The 21,268-nt window shown below is 46.9% G+C and overlaps 1 protein-coding gene across 1 annotated transcript in view; it reads right to left on the bottom strand.

Annotated features, from left to right (window-relative positions):
- The window catches only part of PDS5B (PDS5 cohesin associated factor B), a 536,259-nt gene that overhangs the window by 409,496 nt on the left and 105,495 nt on the right, over window positions 1-21,268 (bottom strand). Inside the window, 1 exon segment of the mRNA XM_030200370.1 lies at window positions 4,451-4,531. Coding sequence (XP_030056230.1) covers window positions 4,451-4,531 — 81 coding nt within the window.

Below are 21,268 nucleotides of genomic sequence, written 5' to 3'. Positions count from 1 at the left end.
CCTATACAACATGATAATAGTACCAAAATGGACATATATCTTTCAAACAATTCCAGTATCTTTAAAAAAAAAGGATGAACGTATTCATAATGCAACGTTACAAAAGTTTCTTTGGAAAAAGAAGAAGGCTCGGCTTCCCATCTCAATATTGAGTATCCCAGTAGAATACGGAGGCCTGGGGCTACTAAATGTGAAGTATCTCAACATAGCTGCAGGCATGAGAATTATTAATGACTGGTATCGGAATACCGAGGACTATACAAATACGAGTTTAGAGCTGGGATTAACACCAAAGACTCATTTCAGCAATTTTCTACATGGGACCGAAATGCGGATACCATATGCCTTGCAACTATCTGGAATTATGGGGAATGCAAAGACAACATGGAAATGGATATGTAATCTATATAGTTTCTCAGCAAAAACTACACCATTTCTGTCAATATGTGGCAACTCAGCTTTTCTACCTGGCCAGATGTACGCCGTCTTTAAAAACTGGCGAAAGAGAGGTATTATGTATTTGCTGCAGGTGGTGACCCGGGAAGGATGTATGAGGTCATTTGCAGACTTGCAACAGGAATTCAACATCCCAAATAAAGACAAATTTTATTATATGCAGCTGAGCCATTACGTATCCACTCTGCCATGGACTTCTCTTACGGAGGACATTCAAGAAGAATTATCATCAATTTTTTCATTAGGATCGCAACAAAGAGTGCCCATGTCGTTCCATCACCGGCAGATACGAGAGACAACACCGGAATTGGAATTCCACAAATTGGCACAACGGTGGACCACGGATTTACAAACACCGGTACAAGAGACACTGCTAAAAAAGCATTTACTGGAGATTAGAAAAACTACAAATTGGTCCTCACATTGGGAGATGCAGTATAAAATGGCCTTGCGCATATATATACCACCAAGACGGGCGTTCCATATGGGACTCTCTCCTTGGGGGGAATGCCCAAAATGTGGACAGAGTGGAGCAACATTGGGCCACATGTTCTGGACATGCGCAGGTATCCAAAACTTTTGGACATTGATAACAACAAATGTCTCCAGCATGTGGGGGCAGACCTGGAGGAAGGACCCGGCCATGTTGTTTGGAAGCTTGGACCTTGGATTACCATTAAAGAAAGGCTATAAAGCATTTGTGAAGAGATCGGTAATAATTGGAAAACAAGTCATTTTGGCGGAATGGTTAACAAACAGATACCCAACGAAACAGCAATGGCGCACACGCATGCTGGTTTTGGTGCGCATGGAGAGACTAGGTGCAACACCACTTGACTCTGAACAAGGAAAAAAGTTTCAACAAAGGTGGAGCCCTTTTTGGGACACACTGACCCCAACAGCCAGAAGTTATTTACTGAATATTTGACTGAAATGTTGACAGTGATTACCGCAGGAAGAGAACATATAATGCAGAGAGAAGGGAGGGGGGAGGGGTGGGTAGTTGAGCTGTTACGAAGCAAAGGAAAAAGGGAGTTAGAGAATTGAATCTTCTGAAAAAAAAAAAGAAAACATATTGTACAATGATGTTAGAAATCTAGCTACTGTTAAAGTTACATAATCTAGGCGGGTAGCCTGATGTTAATTAACTGGTTAGGGGGGGGAGGGGGGGGGGGAAGTTGATGAAGTTTTATTATTGCTTAACCAGGAAAGATATGTTATAAAAAGATTATGAACAGCGAATGTTAATTGGTTAATGTATTGCACCTTGAATAAAAAACTATTGAAACATAAAAAGTAAGTTTGACTGTTAAGCACCTGATTTTTATAACATGTCAGTTTTGGTGGCCCTTTACTAGGTAAAAACATTTCTGCACTAACACAGGGAATCCCAAACCAGCCCCTCCAAAGGTAAAATTAGTCCCAACAGATTAATCCAGAGACTTGTGGGTTACGTCCCTCTACCAGCAAGTGGAGATATAGTAAACCTCTGAAGTTCTCTCTATGTGGTCATGTGCAGCCAACTTAACTTCAGTATTGTTGATACCAAAGCAGTGGAAGAAGGAAGAGAAAAATCTAACAGTAAGTCCTCTCCTGCCTGCATAAAGTCCATGTAAGCTCCTCAACTGCTCCTGCAGGAGGGTAACAGAAAGTTTCCTTTATGTTTTGATTTTTTTTGCTTTCTTTTTTTTCATCCAAAAATCAAATGAAGGAATCTGATGAAACTGAAGCAACTACAAGAAAACGCTCAACCCAGAACAACAAAGGGTGGGCCTCTGGATTGATCTGTTGGGACTAATAGAAAGAAAATTTATCAGGTAAGGACTAATTTTACCTTCCACAGCGTCCCACAGATCAATCCAGAGACTTGTGGGATGTACCAAAGCAGTCCTCAAGTGAGGCAGGGTACTATAACCTTAGCAGAATGGAGTAATGCTCCACAGGCCATGGCTACATGCGCTGCCCCGTCAAGACTGGAATGCCTAGCACTGCCAAGCCAAGCCTGCAAAGCCTAGCAAGGGAAGTTCTGGAAGCAGGGCCCGGATGCGCTCGTCAAGAGCCACCATCGGAGAAGGCTGCGGGGTCGGTGGAACAACCGGTGGCAGAATCTGCCGAGGTTCAGGAGATTCTGCCAGCCACTCATGCAAAACTTTCCTCCTGTCTGTATCACGTGCGCTTATGATCATCATCTTTCAGATTACATGTGTTTTAGACTAGCTTGGCTTTTTGACTGTTTTCAGCTGTGATATCTCCTTTTTGCTTCTCAGTTTTACAGTTCTACCCAAGGCTATGGAGTTGGACTCGTGGAGTCAGAAGCTATTATGGGTGGAATTGGAGTCAGTAAAAATTTACTGACTCCTGCTTCAAAGAAAAAAAATGGTACATGTATCATTTTATACTTATAATACATATCATTGTACTAGATTTAAAGTTATAATTACCAGTACTTTAGATCCAGAACAAAAAATTTAAAGCCTAATGTCTGTCAAGTCGAAGCTGGAGTCTGAGTTGAAGGTTTAGTGTACTGATTCCATAGCCCTGGTTTTACCTATGCCCTTGCTCCTTTGATTGACATAAGTGAAAAAGCTTCAGCACCTCAACAGACCTCTTTTTTTTTCATTAGTACCTTATGTATCTTGTCCAGCTTTACTAGTTATGCTTCCCTCTGCTCCTCTGAAATTCATTTTATGTTCTCAATGCTAGCTTTTTTGTTTTGTTTTTTTACCCTTATCTATTCAGCACTTCTGCTGAAAACCATCTGGCTTTATCCTCTTGATTATTTTTAATATAAAGAATAGCTGCTGTTAATCTATTTCATCTACATCCTCCAACCCTGCCAGCAACTGCTGAAGGTACTTATCCAATTCACTAAGACAATCTTGGTTTTAATTACTACTTCTCTCCATGCCCCTAATAAGCAGAGGAGCAGTATTCCTACACCTATAAATTTGAGTACAATATATCTGGTACTAAACAACTTTGGGGTCCAATATTAAAAGATTCATGCTCTTACAAAAAAGTTATGCTCAAAAACTAGTTTACTAGGGCAGAGTGCCTAAATTTATACTCAAAATTTCACAATGATTCAAAATTTAGAAACAGGCGTAACACAGGTGGATTTATGAAGGAAAAAATATGTTTAGTAGCTAAATAATGATTTTCAGCACTAGGCTCAGAAAGTAAGCTCAAATCTAGGCAAATGAATAGGAGACAATTTTATACACAACTTTTAAGCTCCTAAATTAAGATGAATTTTCAGCTGAAAACTTAGGAGTCCTTTTACTAAAGCTTAGTGTGCACTAACAGAATTAGCGCATGCTAAATTCTAAGAAGCCCATAAGTATATAATGAGCTGCTTAGCACACATTAATATCATTCAGTTTATGCTAAGCTTTAGTAAAATGGCCCCTTAAGCTGCTAAGTTTGGCTGAAAATGGGTCACAAACACAGGAGCTCAGCTTCGCTTATTAGGCCCTTGTTTTTACCTTCCTTAGGTTTTATTTTATGCAGTTACAAGGGGATAATATAAGCTTGCTGGAATTACCTCCATTCCTTACCATGCAATAGGATGATAGGGAATAGATAATAGGATACCTATGGAATGTCTTCCGTGAAAGAAGGTGTTAGGAAATTATTCAGTAAGCACTATTCTGTCTGACTATATCCTGTGTCAAGACACTTTGACAACACTGACAAAATACTAACTCATAGTAATTAGCTGTTCTCAAGAAATTTCTCAGGCTACCGAGGGAAGCTAACAGGGCAGACAGTGGTCTAAACACCAAGGGTAGATCTCTGTATTAGGGTGGGGGGGGGGGGGGGGGGGGAGAACTGATCAAAATGTACTAAACATTTTTCTCCATAAACACAAAATGGGAAAATCTTTTAGTACATCTTTGCTCATTGTATTGCACATTTAAAATTAAAAGTTACAACTGCAATACCATTATATTTGAGAAAAAAGCTGTAAAAATGAAAGAAAATCTTGACTCACATTGGTAATGTAAGGTTCAATAGCTTGGGCTGTTCTCTTCAGCAAAGCCTTTGCCAGATCATAAGCTTGCTTGTTTAAATTCTGAAAAATGCACAATACAATGGTTACATTTGCATTATATTTCTACCAGAAAATTAAGTAGGCAGGATCTTAGCACCTTCTTATGTTTATAGAGCTGTAGTACATACTACAATTTAATCAAGGATACTCAAGCAAGAACCCCTGGTATTTTAGTTATGATTTGCTAAACTTTTTCTCCCACAGAAAAGCTGGGATTAAAGTATTAGCAAATCAGATCATCTCTTACCTTACAGCAGTGATTCGCAAACCTGTCCTAGGGGAACACCAGACTGTCAGGTTTTCAGTATATCCACAATGAATAGGCATGAAATAGATATGCATACCAAGGTAGCAGTTTATGCAAAAAATATGAATATTTATAGTGGATATCCTAAAAACCTGACTGGCTGGGGTTCCCACAGGACAGGTTTGAGCATCACTGTCACACAGCAAAGTTACTCATCTGAAGCAGGTGTTCTCCGAGGACAGCAAGACACATTACCACAAATTAGTGGTGCCATCTGACAGAGCCCTTGGCTTGGACATAACCCAGCATTCCAGAAATTACTGAAACCTTTAGTAGCGCCACACCATGCATGCACAGTTGCCTTCCTACCCAACTCAATTACCAGGGGCCAACAGTGTTTTCTAGTCTGTGGAAATGAGCAGTCACATTTTTTCTGGCTCTCCTCAGCGCAAGTTCTTCCTTCTCTGGTGCCTTTTCTCATGGTATGCAGGACCTTTTTCTTACTTTATTTTTCATTATTTTATAAAGCAAAGTTACTCACCCGTAGCAGGTGTTATCCTAAGACAGCAAGACAAGGATTCCCACAAGTGGGTAACATCTCCCGTCAGAGCCCCAGGGCAAACTCTACCCAGTGTTCCAGGAAAATCAAAAATCCTTTTAGAAGCCTGCAGGACCCATAGTTGGATCAAAAAGCATAGAGAATGCAATTCCTAGGAGAGGTGAGAGAATTTGTGAGAATCCTTTTCTTGCTGTCCTCTGAAAAATACCGTTACAGGTGAGTAGATTCGCTTTCACCGAGGACAAGCAGGACATAGGAAACTCGAGCGAGAATCAATAGCTACCAGGCTCAGTGAAAAAAAAAACAATGGCCATTACAAACTTCAAAAGGCAAGGAGAAGAACCACCACCACTAGCAAAATAGTTCTGTTGTGAAGATACTGCCTGAAATAGAAAATAAATGGACCTAAGAGGGTGGAGTTGTATTCTAGACTCTAAACAAATTCAGCAGAACTATCTGACCATATTGGCCAGCACATCAGGTATTCTGCTCAAGACAGTAGTGAGAACTCAATGTGTGGTCTGAAGACACGAAGCAGCTTTGCAAATCTCTTCAATGGAGGCTGAGATCAAGTGGGCCACCAGCAAAGCCATAGCTCTGACATTGTGAGCCATGACATTTCCCTCCAGTGTCAGCCTAGCCTTCGTGTAAGTGAAAGATGCAGTCTACTAGCCAATTAGATAAAGTTCATTTACCAAAGGCTGCCCCCATCCTATCTGGGTCAAAAAAAAAAAAAGCTGGGTGGACTGTTTATGGGCTTTAGCCCGCTCCAGATAGAAGTCTAAGGCATGCTTGAATTCTAAAGTGTGCAGTGCGCTCTTCACCAGGATGGGTACGAGGCTTTGGGAAGCATGTTAGCAAGACAACTAACTGATTAAGATGAACTCAGACACCACCTTAGGATGCATGCGGAGACCCATCCTGTTATGATCAAATCTTGTGTAAAGTGGATCTGCTAGTAGGGCATGGAGTTGACTGACCCTGTGAGCTGATATAACAGACACCAAAAAGAAAACCTTCCAGATTAGATACTTCGGATTACATGAATTAAGTGGCTCAAAAGGAGCTTTCATCAGCTGGGTGAAGATGTTGAGGTCCCATGACGCAGTTGGAGGTTTGATATGGAGCGTTCTCAACAGCAAATCTCTCATAAAACGAATTAAAGTTTGAACAGAGATGGGCTTATCTTCTAAAAAATGATGGTAAGAACTGTTTGCAATGAGGTGAACCCCTACAGAGTTCGTTTTCAGAAAGATGAAGAATATATTCAAGCAGTTTTGGGCAGGATCTAGGGGCCTTGCCCTCACACCAGACAGCAAACTTACTCCACTTAAAGTGTAACACCTCTTAGTGGAATCCTGCCTGGAAGTCAAAAGGAACCCGGAGATACCCTCGGGCCACTGTAAGGATGCGAACTCTATGCCTTCAACATCCAGACTGAACCAAATTGTGCTAATTCAAACAGAAAACCAGGTTGCCATGTATTATGTCAACAAGCAGGGGGAACAGGATCCTACCCCTTACGTTAGCAAGAGATGTGTACCACTCATTCTGCATGAGGAGGATCAGAAAATAAATAGTCCAAATTCCACAGTTCTTCACAGAATAACTCCAGAAGAAGAAATCAGATCTGCCTTGGCTAGTAGGATACAATGAGGATTATGGTTCCCCAGAGCTACTTGAGTTTCAGAAAAAAGTTTTCCCTATCAGAGGAATGGGACGATACACATTCAGAAGACCCTCCACCCAACTAAGGAGGAAAACCAAGTCTGTTGTGTGATCTGAGTCTGCAACAGTACCGAGGAACATTGTTGAGAGGAGCGACAAAAAGATCCAGTGAGGGGGTGCCCCACTCTGATGATCATGCTGAGAGACTACTCATGCACTTGCCATAGCCCTGCTCAGACTGTCCACCAGATTGTTGTCTATCCCTGCCAAGTATGAAGCTTGGACCATCATACCATAGCTGTGGCCTAGTGCCACATCCTAACTGCTTCTTGACACAAGGGAAAGGATCTTGGACCCCTCTGCTTGTTTATATAGTACATGGCAACCTGATGGTTCAACAGCTGGTCTTGGAAAGCCTTTAGAATATTGCAGATTGCCCAATGCTCCAGGAGGTTAATTTGTAGCTCTGTCTCCTAGGTGGACCAGAATGAGTCCCTGGATGTGAAGCCCGTGTACATGGGCTTCCGACCCTAGAGTGGATGCATCTGTAGTTAGAACCTTCTGTGGCAAAGGAATTTGGAATGGGAGTCCCACAATCAAATTCTGTCGAATCATCCACCAGGGAAGTGACTGGGCTAATTCTGGTGTAACGGTCATCCACATTACTGACAATCAAGACTCCACTGAGCCCTCACAAATGGAGGCAAGCCAAAAGAGTGACATGCATTTTGGAGGCCATGTGGCCTGTGAACCTCAACATCTGCAGAGCTGTGACCTACTGGCTGCTCTAAACCCGAGTGGCGATGGCAATGACAACATCCACCCATGCCCGAGACAGGTATGCTTGCACTATGACTAGCAGGGCTCCAATGTACTCCAGTTTATTTATTTTATCTATTAGAATTTATTTACCGCCTTTTTGAAAGAATAAATCAAACATGAGCAATAGACAATTACAGACGTAAAAATATTCAAATACAAAATATGGCACAGAGACATATTTTCAAAGCACTTAGACTTACAAAGTTCCATAGGCTACTATGGAACTTGGTAAGTCTGAGTGATTTAAAAATGAGCCCCAGAGTATACTACTTACAATGTCAACACAATACGTAACAGAACATTTTAACTGACAGTGTAGGGTATAAGCAAACATGGAACATATAGATAGGTACTGTAAGAGTAAGAGGAGACAGAAAATAAGGTGACTAATTTAAAGGAAGGTCACATGAGGTCCGAGAGATGGTTAAATATTACCTTAGCTAAGGTAGGCGTGAATAAACATAGCCAGTGGTGTGCTGGTAAATGTTTAACAACAGGCTCTCTCCCCGGTCCACCTCTGCGCCCGCCACCCCCCCCCCCCCCCCCCTCCCATGTAACAGAACATTTTAACTGACAGTGTAGGGTATAAGCAAACATGGAACATATAGATAGGTAAGAGTAAGAGGAGACAGAAAATAAGGTGACTAATTTAAAGGAAGGTCACATGAGGTCCGAGAGATGGTTAAATATTACCTTAGCTAAGGTAGGCGTGAATAAACATAGCCAGTGGTGTGCTGGTAAATGTTTAACAACAGGCTCTCTCCCCGGTCCACCTCTGCGCCCGCCACCCCCCCCCCCCCCCTCCCACCGTCCACCTCTGCGCTCCCCCCAATTGCAGAGCTGGCTACAGCCGGGGAGAGAGCTTTGGAGGGGGGGGGGGGCAATGCATTACTCCAGGAAAAAAAAATTAAATGATCCCAGGTTCCAATCTAATTCATGTTTAATATGGGATAAAATGCCATAAATAAGTAAATAAATATAAACTTTTAATTTTGAGCACCTGATTCTCAAAGTGGACATATTCCAAACACTATAATGAAAATAAAATGATTTTTTTCTACCTTTGTTGTCTGGTGACTGTTTTTCTGATCATGCTGGCCCACTATCCGATTCTGCTGCTATCTGTCCTCTTAACTCCGTTTCCAGGGCTTCCTTTCCATTTATTTCTTTACTTTCCGCCTTTCTTCTTCATTTCTTGTCCTACATCCATAATTAAAAGCTGGGTCCTCCGCAGACTTGACTGTCCAGTGGATCCAGCTTCTGCCTATTTTCTTCATCCATGTGCAGTTTTTCTCCTCTCTTCCTTTTCCCTCATCTCATCTCCTTCCTCACTCTTCCCGCCCCGCCAACCATGTCCAGCATTTCTTCTCTCTCCCTTCCCTCTCCTCCATCCATGTCCAGCAACCCTCCTCTCCCCTGCCCTCCCCTCCATCCACCCACGTCCAGCAACTCTCCTCTCATCTGCCCTCCCCTCATCCATCCATATCCAGCAACTCTTCTCTCCCCTGCCCCCCCTTCAGCCATCCATACCCACCCAGCGATTCTCTTCTCTCCCCTGCCCCCCCCATCCATCCATATCCAGCAGCTGTCCTCTCTCCCCTCCATGTCCAGTAATTTCTCCTCTCTCCCTGGGCCCTACCTTCCCATCCATCTCCATCGATGGCTTCGATGCTCCTCTCTCCCCTGCCCTCCCGCTCCAATGTCCACCTGCCCGCCATCTTCTCCCCCCAACATCCCTCTTTTTGCTCCTGCCGTCCTGAAGGGTTTAAATCGTTGATTTACCTCCATCGCAGCAGCCGCAGTGAAAGCCCATCTCTAGCCTTCCCTTCGTTTCCTGTCAGTGTCCCGCCCTCACAGAAAGAGGAAATGACGTCAGAAGAAGGCGAGCCACTGACGGGAATGAAGGGAAGACTAGAGATGGGCTTTCACTGCGGCTGCTGCGACAGAGGTAAATCAACGATTTAAACCCCCCAGAGCGGTGGGAGGTGAGGTAAGCATGGCTTATGGTGCCCTCCTGCCGTGCTTACCTCACTTACCGCCGGGCTGCACTGCCCCTGGGAGTCGGCTCGCCTGCTGGAACAACCGGCTCGCAAGAGCTTTAAAAATTTAACAACCGGCTCTTGCAAGCTGGCTCCAGCACACCACTGGGACTCATCCCTATTGAGATAACTGAACAAGCTGGAATACTATATCAGAATAATTAACCCCAGTCACACATGCAGAACACAAATAGACCTTCTCTAAATATAGAATGTGATCACGAACTAAAAGTCAAAATATCTAGACAAAATTAATGTGAAACTTCAAAAAGCCAGATTCTGCATGCAGCACAACACCAGAGAAATAGAGACGTGTTTGCACCTGTAACGTGCAACATATAAAGAAAGCAGATACCAATTACCAAAACTGACACAGTTCAATCAATTAATCAAAAATAAAATTATTTTTCTACTTTTATTGGTCTGGTGTTTTTTTCCCCCCCTAATCGTATTGTTCCTAGTTTCTGCTTCTTCTTTCTTCTATCTTCTTAGTGTGCTTTCTGTCCAGAGCCTCCTGTCCATTTGCCATTTCTTTTCTGTATTCTTATCTTCTTCATTTCCTCATTGATTTTTTCATACTCAGCTTTCTCCAATTTATTTTCTGCCTCTTAAATTAAATGTCTCCTTCTCATCCTCCAGTCTTCAAGCTCCCTCTTTCTACTGTTTCTATCTAGTTCTCCATCTGTCCCCCATCCTCGTCAAACATCTCTCCTCTTTTCCCTTCTTCTTCAACCACATCAGGCATCTCTCCTGTCTTCCCTTCCCTCATGACGTTATCTCACCCTGATCTTCCCTGTCACCTACCTCCATGTTCAGTAAGTCCTCCCATCTCCCTTTCCACTATGTCCAACATGCCCTCCCCCCGTTTCCTATGTTAATCCATTTCCAGGATCTCCCCTTCCACCTTCTTCTGTGGTCAGTATATCCTCCAACTACTTTACCACCATATCCAGTGTCTCCCCCTGATCTCCCCTTCCACTTGGCCTCCAGCATCTTCTCCTGTCTCTTTTCACATGGCCTCCTCGCCAGCATCTTCCACCAATCTCTCCTTCCATCCACCTCTCTAGCGTCTACCCGCCTCCTCACCAGCATTTCCCCAATGTTTCCTTCCACCCGCTATCCAGTTTGGGTAGAGGGTGGAATGGGGGAGGGAAGGAGATGCTTGTATCCTAGATGCCGGGGTGGGGTGGACATGGTGGCAGCTGTGAAGGGGCAATCCAGTGCAGCAAGCTTTAGGTGCCCCTACACTTGAGCCCTCTAAGCCCAGTTTCCCTATTCTTCCCCCCCACCCCCCCCCCCCCCCAGAGTCCAGCATATCCCCTTTCCCAAACCAAGAAGGTCTGTCATTTTCCTTCTCCCTCCCCTTTCCCATGTATTCCTACATTTCCCTTCTCTGTCTTTCTCTCCTCCTTCCCCATCCAACATTGCCCCTTCTTGCCCCCCTCCCTATTCCTTTTTTCCTGGTGTCCAGCAATGCATATCCCAACCCACAACTGTGTGCCATCTTTCTTCTCCCTCCCTTGCCCCACATATTCCAGCATCCCCCCGCTCCCTCACCTCAAACCTGTGCTAGTCTCGTGGATCTTTCCCAGTGCAGCCACTGTGAGCAAGAAGTAGAAACGGCAGGTGCGGAGCCTCGTGCTGTTGTGAATCCAGCCGGAAGTTGGAAGAACTGCCCCCTTCTTGGCAGCAGGAAGTACATGGGAGGGAGGGTGCATCCGGCAGACAGAGCCCCCCCCCCCCCCCTGGAAGGGCTGTAACAACACAGGACCAGCTGTAACCAGCTGGTTTTTAGACTTCCTGAGCTGGTACGTCAAGCTCCATCTCTGGCCGTCTTCAAATCTAAGCTAAAAGCCCACCTTTTTGATGCTGCTTTTAACTCCTAACCCTTATTCACTTGTTCAGAACCCTTATTTTATCATCCTCACCTTAATATTCCCTTCTCTCTTGTTTGTCCTACTTAGATTGTAAGCTCTGTCAAGCAGGGACTGTCTCTTCATGTTCAAGTGTACAGCGCTGCAGTCGTCTAGTAGCGCTATAGAAATGATTAGTAGTAGTAGTAGTTTAATTCCTGCTCATCGGGGCTCTACTGTGAAGGAGCTGCAGGCCAGTACTAGGCCAGATCTGAAGGCAGAGAGCGGGGGGGGGGGGGGGGAGAAGGGAAAAGAGACACTAGAATGCTTTGAGCAGGGAAGGGAGAGTAACGCATTCAGTCCGGCAGCGTTGGTAGGGGGGGGGATTCCCCATGGCGGCTGCTGAGACAACGACGAAGGTAAATCACCGATTTAAACCCCCCAGAGTGGCGGGAAATGACGCCCCTGGGAGCCGGCTCGCCTGCCAGAAATTTAACAACCGGCTCTTGCGAGCCGGCTTCAGCACACCACTGCGTGCAGCCCATGTCACAGACTAACAAGTTAGTTACTTCTTCCACTAAAGGTCTGGTTGAAGAGCCAAGCTTTCACCTGCTCCCTGAAATAGAGATAAGTCTTGTGTTAAAAAGAGCCTTTTAGGCAGTGCATTCCAGGTGTGGGGGCTACTACAGAGAAGGCTTGCTTGTGGGTATCACATTGTGTAATGTCTTTTGGAGAGGGTGTGGTTAGTAGTAGTCCTTAAGAGGACCTTAGTGTCCTTGGAGGTGTGTCAAGAATCATCCTATTCTTCAGGTACTCAGGGCTATTTCCTTTAAGGGCCTTGAAGATCAGACATATTTAAATTTAGCCCTGCATTGTACTGGCAGCCAGAGAAGGTTTTGCAAAAATGGTGTGATGTGGTCACGTTGCTTGCAATCTTCTATTAAGTCTTACTGCAGCATTCTGAACCAATTGGAGCTGGTATAGGCCCTTTGTAGTCATACCTTTGCAGAGTGCATTACAGTATTCCAGTCTTGATATTATCACAGCATGCAAAACTGGGATAAGATTTACCTTCTTGATGTAAGGAGAGAGGCAGCGCAGCTATCACAAATAGTAGAAGTAGCTCTTGAAGGTTGCTTGGATTTGGGGAATCAGAATAAGTGTTGCATCTATTCCAGGGTTTCTGACTTGTGATTTGAGGGGGAGTTTGTATTTCCCTAAAGAGATTTTGATGTCAGGTATGTATCCACTTGTGTTAGGGACCCAGAAAAACTCAGTTTTATTTGGGTTCAAGTAAAGTTTGTTGTGTTTAGCCCATTCTTGAACTATGTTAGACAAGTAATCAGTTTATATAGGGCTGTAGGTAAGTCAGGTTCAACAGGTATGATGAGTAAGCTGCACATCATCCACGTAGATGTAAACTGATTGTCAATTGACTGAATCAGCTCAGCTAGTGGCTTGAGGTAGATATTGAACAGAATAGGTGACAGTATCAATCCTTATGATAGCCAACAGGTCAGTGCCCATGGTGGCGATGAGTTGCTGGCAAACATTATGGATTATTGCCCGTCTGATAGATAGGATCTGAACTGTTAATCTGGAAGCAGGTGGGCCATGGGGTAGTTGATAACGAAACTGAGAAGCTCATATATCCAACTAGTGCTGTGCATTGATTCCTGAGCACCTTCTTTTGACATTCTGTTGATCAGCCAATCATCCAAGGTGGAAAACACATGAACTCCCTTGTCTGGACAGTGATGTTGCAACTACAGCTAGACATTTTGTGAATACTCTGGGAGCAAATGTGAGGCTAAACAGCAGTACGTGATACTGGTAGTGGCGTTTCTCCATCTGAAATCCGAGTTATTTCTTGTGATTTGGACGCATCTGAATGTGAGGATAACATCTTAAGTTAAGAGAGCTCAATCATGAGAAGGGTGCCCAGGGAAATCAACTACAACTTTTCTTTGACCAGGTATCTGTTTAGGGCCCTTAGGTCTAGGATGGGATGAGAGAACACCCCCTCCCCCCTATGTCTTTTTGGGTGCAAGAAATTATGTGGAACAATGCCCTTTCCTTGTTCGCCAGGTGAAAAAGAGTCAACAGCATCTGCCGTAGGAGGAAAGAGTTCCTCTACAAACATGTCCTGGTATTGACAGCTGAACCTTGACACTCTTGGGGGACAGTTTGGAGAAAGTTATTTTCTTTTAAAGAACTCACTGGTCAAAAGTTACAAGGGGCCAACTTGCTTGAAAGAAAATAATAATTTGCCTCCCTCCCACCGACAGGCTGTCTGGGACAGCTGATATGTTCTCATGGAGCCATTCAGAAGCTCATTCCCTGCTTAAACTGATGAGATTGCAGGGCCTTCGTTATCTGCTACTGCCGATGGCGGTTGAAGGAGCCCTGGGTTTGCTGGTAATAGTGGTGGTATAGAAGAGTATATCTATGCCTTAAGAGTCCAATAGGAAGTCCTCTGACAGCCACTCGAGAACATCCAATAAGTGGAGAACACAGGAGTGGGCCAACAGGACAGCGAATGCTACATACCTGTAGAAGGTATTCTCTGAGGACAGCAGGCTGATTGTTCTCACTGATGGGTGACGTCCACGGCACCCCCTCCAATCGGAATCTTCACTAGCAAAGACGTTTGCTAGTCCTCATGCGCCCATGCGCACCGCGCATGCGCGGTCGTCTTCCCGCCCGAACCGGCTCGTGTTCGTCAGTCCCGTATATAGCAAGACAAAGACAAGGGAAGACAACTCCAAAGGGGAGGCGGGCGGGTTTGTGAGAACAATCAGCCTGCTGTCCTCGGAGAATACCTTCTACAGGTATGTAGCATTCGCTTTCTCCGAGGACAAGCAGGCTGCTTGTTCTCACTGATGGGGTATCCCTAGCCCCAGGCTCACTCAAAACAACAAACATGGTCAATTGGGCCTCGCAACGGCGAAGACATAACTGAGATTGACCTAACATTTTATTCAACTAACTGAGAGTGTAGCCTGGAACAAAATAAAAAATGGGCCTAGGGGGGTGGAGTTGGATTCAAACCCCAAACAGATTCTGAAGCACCGACTGCCCGAACCGACTGTCGCGTCGGGTATCCTGCTGCAGGCAGTAATGAGATGTGAATGTGTGAACAGATGACCACGTTGCAGCTTTGCAGATCTCTTCAATAGTGGCTGACTTCAAGTGGGCCACTGACGCTGCCATGGCTCTAACATTGTGAGCCGTGACATGACCCTCAAGAGCCAGCCCAGCCTGGGCATAAGTAAAGGAAATGCAATCTGCTAGCCAATTGGATATGGTGCGTTTCCCCACAGCCACTCCCCTCCTGTTGGGATCAAAAGAAACAAACATTTGGGCGGACTGTCTGTTGGGCTGTGTCCGCTCCAGATAGAAGGCCAATGCTCTTTTGCAGTCCAATGTGTGCAGCTGACGTTCAGCAGGGCAGGAATGAGGACGGGGAAAAAATGTTGGCAAGACAACTGACTGGTTCAGATGGAACTCCGACACCACCTTTGGCAAGAACTTAGGGTAAGTGCGGAGGACTACTCTATTATGATGAAATTTGGTATAAGGAGCATGAGCTACTAGGGCTTGAAGCTCACTGACTCTACGAGCTAAAGTAACTGCCACCAAGAAAATGACCTTCCAGGTCAAGTACTTCAGATGGCATGAATTCAGTGGCTCAAAAGGAGGTTTCATCAGCTGGGTGAGAACGACATTGAGATCCCATGACACTGTGGGAGGTTTGACGGGGGGCTTTGACAGAAGCAAACCTCTCATAAAGCGAACTAAAGGCTGTCCCGAGATCGGCTTACCTTCTACACGGTAATGGTATGCACTGATTGCACTAAGGTGAACACTTACAGAGTTGGTCTTGAGACCAGACTCAGACAAGTGTAGAAGGTAGTCAAGCAGGGTCTGTGTAAGACAAGAGCGAGGATCTAAGGCCTTGCTGTCACACCAGACGGTAAACCTCCTCCATAAAAAGAAGTAACTCCTCTTAGTGAAATCTTTCCTGGAAGCAAGCAAGATACGGGAGACACCCTCTGACAGACCCAAAGAGGCAAAATCTACGCTCTCAACATCCAGGCCGTGAGAGCCAGAGACTGCAGGTTGGGATGCAGAAGCACCCCTTCGTTCTGAGTGATGATGGTCGGAAAACACTCCAATCTCCACAGTTCTTCGGAGGACAACTCCAGAAGAAGAGGGAACCAGATCTGACGTGGCCAAAAAGGAGCAATCAGAATCATGGTGCCTCAGTCTTGCTTGAGTTTCAACAAAGTCTTCCCCACCAGAGGTATGGGAGGATAAGCATACAGCAGGCCTTCCCCCCAATCCAGGAGGAAGGCATCCGATGCCAGTCGGCCGTGGGCCTGAAGTCTGGAACAGAACTGAGGGACCTTGTGGTTGGCTCGAGATGCGAAGAGATCTACCAAGGGGGTGCCCTACACTTGGAAGATCCGGCGCACTACTCTGGAGTTGAGCGACCACTCGTGAGGTTGCATAATCCTGCTCAACCTGTCGCCAGACTGTTGTTTACGCCTGCCAGATATGTGGCTTGGAGAAACATGCCGAAACGGCGAGCCCACAGCCACATGCTGACGGCTTCCTGACACAGGGGGCGAGATCCGGTGCCCCCCTGCTTGTTGATGTAATACATGGCAACCTGGTTGTCTGTCTGAATTTGGATAAATTTGGTGGGACAGCCGATCTCTGAAAGCCTTCAGAGCGTTCCAGACCGCTCGTAACTCCAGGAGATAGATCTGTAGACCTTGTTCCTGGAGGGACCAGCTTCCCTGGGTGTGAAGCCCATCGACATGAGCTCCACACCCCAGGAGAGACGCATCCGTAGTCAGCACTTTTTGTGGCTGAGGAATTTGGAAAGGGCGTCCCAGAGTCAAATTGGACCAAATCGTCCACCAGTGCAGGGATTCGAGAAAACTCGTGGACAGGTAGATCACGTCCTCTAGATCCCCAGCAGCCTGAAACCACTGGGAAGCTAGGGTCCATTGAGCAGATCACATGCGAAGACGAGCCATGGGAGTCACATGAACTGTGGAGGCCATGTGGCCGAGCAATCTCATCTGCCAAGCTGTGATCTGCTGGGGCGCTCGCACCCGGGAGACGAGGGACAACAGATTGTTGGCCCTTGTCTCCGGAAGATAGGCACGAGCCATCCAGGAATCCAGCAGAGCTCCTATGAATTCCGAGTCTCTGTACTGGGAGAAGATGGGACTTTGGATAATTTATCACAAACCCCCGTAGCTCCAGGAGTCGAATAGTCATCTGCATGGACTGTAGAGCTCCTGCCTCGGATGTGTTCTTCACCAGCCAATCGTCGAGATAAGGAAACACGTGCACTCCCAGTCTGCGAAGGGCTGCTGCTACCACAGCCAGGCACTTCGTTAACACCCTGGGCGCAGAGGCGAGCCCAAAGGGTAGCACACAGTACTGGAAGTGACGCGTTCCCAGACGGAATCAGAGATACTGTCTGTGAGCTGGCAGTATCGGGATATGCATGTAAGCATCCTTTAAGTCCAGAGAGCATAGCCAATCTTTTTCCTGAATCATGGGAAGAAGGGTGCCCAGGGAAAGCATCCTGAACTTCTCTTTGACCAGATATTTGTTCAGGGCCCTTAGGTCTAGGATGGGACTCATTCCCCCTGTTTTCTTTTCCACAAGGAAGTACCTGGAATAGAATCCCAACCCTTCTTGCCGGGGTGGCACGGGCTCGACCGCATTGGCGCTGAGAAGGGCGGAGAGTTCCTCTGCAAGTACCTGCTTGTGCTGGAAGCTGTAGGACTGAGCTCCTGATGGGCAATTTGGAGGCATGGAGGCCAAATTGAGGGCATATCCTTGCCGGACTATTTGGAGAACCCACTGGTCGGAGGTTATAAGAGGCCACCTTTGGTGAAAAGCTTTCAACATCCCCCCGACCGGCAGATCGTCCGGCACGGACACTTTGATCTCGGCTATGCTCTGCTGGAGCCAGTCAAAAGCTCGCCCCCTTCTTTTGCTGGGGAGCTGTGGGGCCTTGCTGAGGCGCACGCTACTGACGAGAGAGAGCGCACTGGGGCTTAGCCTGGGCCGCAGGCTGCCGAGAGGGAGGATTGTACCTATGCTTACCAGAAGAGTAGGGAACAGCCCTCCTTCCCCCATAAAAACGTCTACCTGAAGAGGTAGATGCTGAAGGCTGCCGGCGGGAGAATTTGTCGAAAGCGTTATCCTGCTGGTGGAGCTGTTCTACCACCTGTTCAACTTTCTCTCCAAAAATGTTATCCGCACAGCAAGGGGAGTCCGCAATCCGCTGCTGGAGTCTATTCTCTAGGTCGGAGGCACGCAGCCATGAGAGTCTGCGCATCACCACACCTTGAGCAGCGGCCCTGGACGCAACATCAAAGGTATCAAATACCTTCTGGCCAGGAATTTCCTACAAGCCTTCAGCTGCCTGACCACCTCCTGAAATGGCTTGGCTTGCTCAGAAGGGAGCTGGTCCACCAAGTCCGCCAGCTTCCGCACATTATTCCGCATATGAATGCTCGTGTAGAGCTGGTAAGATTGAATCTTGGCCACGAGCATGGAAGAATGGTAGGCCTTCCTCCCAAAGGAGTCTAAGGTTCTAGAGTCTTTGCCCGGGGGCGCCAAAGCATGCTCCCTAGAACTCTTAGCCTTCTTCAGGGCCAGATCCACCACACCAGAGTCGTGAGGCAACTGAGTGCGCATCAGCTCTGGGTCCCCATGGATCCGATATTGGGAATGGGGGGATTAGAGGCTTGGTCCAGTTCGCCAGCAATGTCTTTTTCAGGACATGATGCATGGGTACTGTGGACGCTTCCTTAGGTGGAGAAGGACAGTCCAAGAGCTCAAACATTTCAGCCCTTGGCTCATCCTCCACAACCACCGGGAAGGGGATGGCCGTAGACATCTCCCGGACAAAGGCCGAGAAAGAGACTCTCGGGAGAAGAAAGCTGTCTTTCAGGGGAGGGAGTGGGGTCAGAAGGAAGGCCATCAGACTCCTCGTCAGAGAAATATCTGATGTCCTCCTCTGCCTCCCACGAGGCATCATCGGTATCAGACACAAGTTCACGGACCTGTGTCTGAAGCCGTGTCCGTCTCGACTCCGTGGAACCACGGCCACGGTGGGAGCGTCGAGAGGTGGACTCCCTGGCCGGCAGCGGAGAAGCTCCCTCCCCCGATGTCATCGGGGAGTCCACCTGGGAGGCAGCCGAAACCGGTACCGCAAGCGGCACCGGTACCGGGGACCTCACCCCGGGCAAAGGGCCAGCTGTCGCCTCATTCGACGGCACCGGTGGCGCAAGCACCCCCGGTACCGAAGGAGAAGGGCGCAACAGATCTTCCAGAATGCCAGGAAGAACGGCCTGGAGACTCTCGTGCAGAGCGGCTGTGGAGAAAGACTGAGAAGCCGGTGCAGGCGTCGAGGTCAGAATCTGTTCCGGGCATGGAGGCGGTACCGGGCTGTCCGGGGTAGAGCGCACCAACACCTCCTGGATGGAGGGTGAGCGGTCCTCCCGGTGCCGATGCCTGCTGGGTGCCGACTCCCTCGGTGACCCAGAGCTCCCGATACCAAGTCGGGAAGGTGACCGGTGACGATGCTTCTTCGACTTCTTCAAGTGAAGCATGTCACCGGAGCTCCCCGGTACCGAGGAGGACGTTGAATCCAGACATCGCTTCCTCGGGGCCGGGGCCGAACAAGGTCCATCCCGGGGGGGGGGGGGGGGGGCTGTACCGCAGGAGCCCTCAGGGCAGGAAGAGACCTACCCGAAGGCTCACCGCCACCAGCAGGGGAATGGACAGCCCTCACCTGCACTCCAGACGAAGCACCACCGTCCGACGACATTGGCACCAGAGGGGGTCCCGGTACCGCCGACGCACTCTTTCGAAGCTTCGGTACCGACGATGCAGGAGGAAGACGTCTCGATGCAGTCGGCGTCAATGCGGTGCCCGAAAACTTCGGTGCTGCTGTCGATGATGCACCCGACAAATCTCTAGATGCCGATGCCGTCGAAGCGCCGGAGAACAGAACGTTCCACTGGGCTAATCTCGCTACCCGAGTCCTCTTTTGCAAAAGAGCACAAAGACTACAGAGGCCTGCGGGCGGTGCCCAGCCCCCAGACACTGAAGACACGAGGCGTGCCTACAGTAAGCGAGATTATCCGGGCGCACTGGGTGCACTTCTTGAAGCCGCTGGAAGGCTTCGATGTCATGGGCGGAAAAATCGCGCCAGCAAAATCAAAATTCGCGATGATGACAAGAGGCACCGAAACAAAAAGGGAAAAAACCCGTGCGGGCGGCCGAGGCCGCTCCCGAAAGCGAAAGAAAACTTACACTGGGAAAAAAGGGTTGTTTTTTTTTTTTTAAAGAAAACACAAAAAGATGCGCGAGGGTCCTCAGAGGGGCACGAAACAGCGGCAGAACACGACCGTCCCGAGCGCGGACAAAAGAAGACTGACGAACACGAGCCGGTTCAGGCGGGAAGACGACTGCGCATCCGCAGTGCGCATCAGCGCGCGAGGGCTAGCAAACATCTTTGCTAGTGAAGATTCCGATTGGAGGGGGTGCCGTGGACGTCACCCATCAGTGAGAACAAGCAGCCTGCTTGTCCTTGGAGAATTCATGGTATTCGTTTGCTTCTTCATGAGGTCAACAACCTCCTCCCCCTTAAACCCCAAAAAGATTATCTTGGCAAGGGTCATCCACCAGTTTGGAATTCAAGGATGTTTACACCCACATACAGGTATGTTCCAGTCACAGGAAATCTCTGAGTAGGGAAATACCACCACCAGTATTATTTCTCGCCTTTTGGCCTCTCATCCACTCCCTGAGCCTTTGCCAAATTTTATTTATTTATTGCACTTGTATCCCAAATTTTCCCACCTATTTGCAGGCTCAACGTGGCAGTAGCTGTAGTGTTATACAGACTGGGAATGCACATGTTTCCCTACTTGGATGACTAGATGATCAAGAGCACAACCAAGGAAGGTGCTCAAGCTCAAGAAACAATACAAAGAACCATTTAGGTGCTGGAGTTGGTAGGGTTTCATTATAAAACTAACCAAAGTCCCATCTTCTCCCAATTTGACAAAAGGAATTCATTAAAGCTCTTCTGAAGAATACCGTCATACGCTGTAGCTTTATAAATTTAAAATCCTAATTTTTTAGTGCCACCTCCACTACTGATTGTCCTCAATACAGAACTGTATTTCATCCAGTGCTTTGTATGATAATATCCTTCAGTTAACACCACTTGATTTGATTGAAGTTTGCGTGAACTTGTATGGAAATTGTTTTAGTTCACACAATAGCGACATCATAGATGGGCCCACTTATCTGCTTGGTTCACTACATTTGGAATTATTCTTGGTATCAACAGTTGAAGTGATTTTCCACCAGCCTTTTTAGAATTTTCTAGACTGGACTTAATTTACAGATATTTGGGAGATGATATTTTCACATGCTATGGGTATAATTATGTGCAAATACCTAAAGAAAAGTTTTTCAATAAAGTATTTTTGTAAATGATTTTGTACACAAGTCTAGTAA

Source organism: Microcaecilia unicolor, chromosome 4 (assembly GCF_901765095.1).
Source record: "Microcaecilia unicolor chromosome 4, aMicUni1.1, whole genome shotgun sequence".
Taxonomy (NCBI): Eukaryota; Metazoa; Chordata; class Amphibia; order Gymnophiona; family Siphonopidae; genus Microcaecilia; species Microcaecilia unicolor.
Note: the sequence above shows the minus strand (reverse complement) of the source record. Positions and strands in the feature narration are given on the sequence as shown.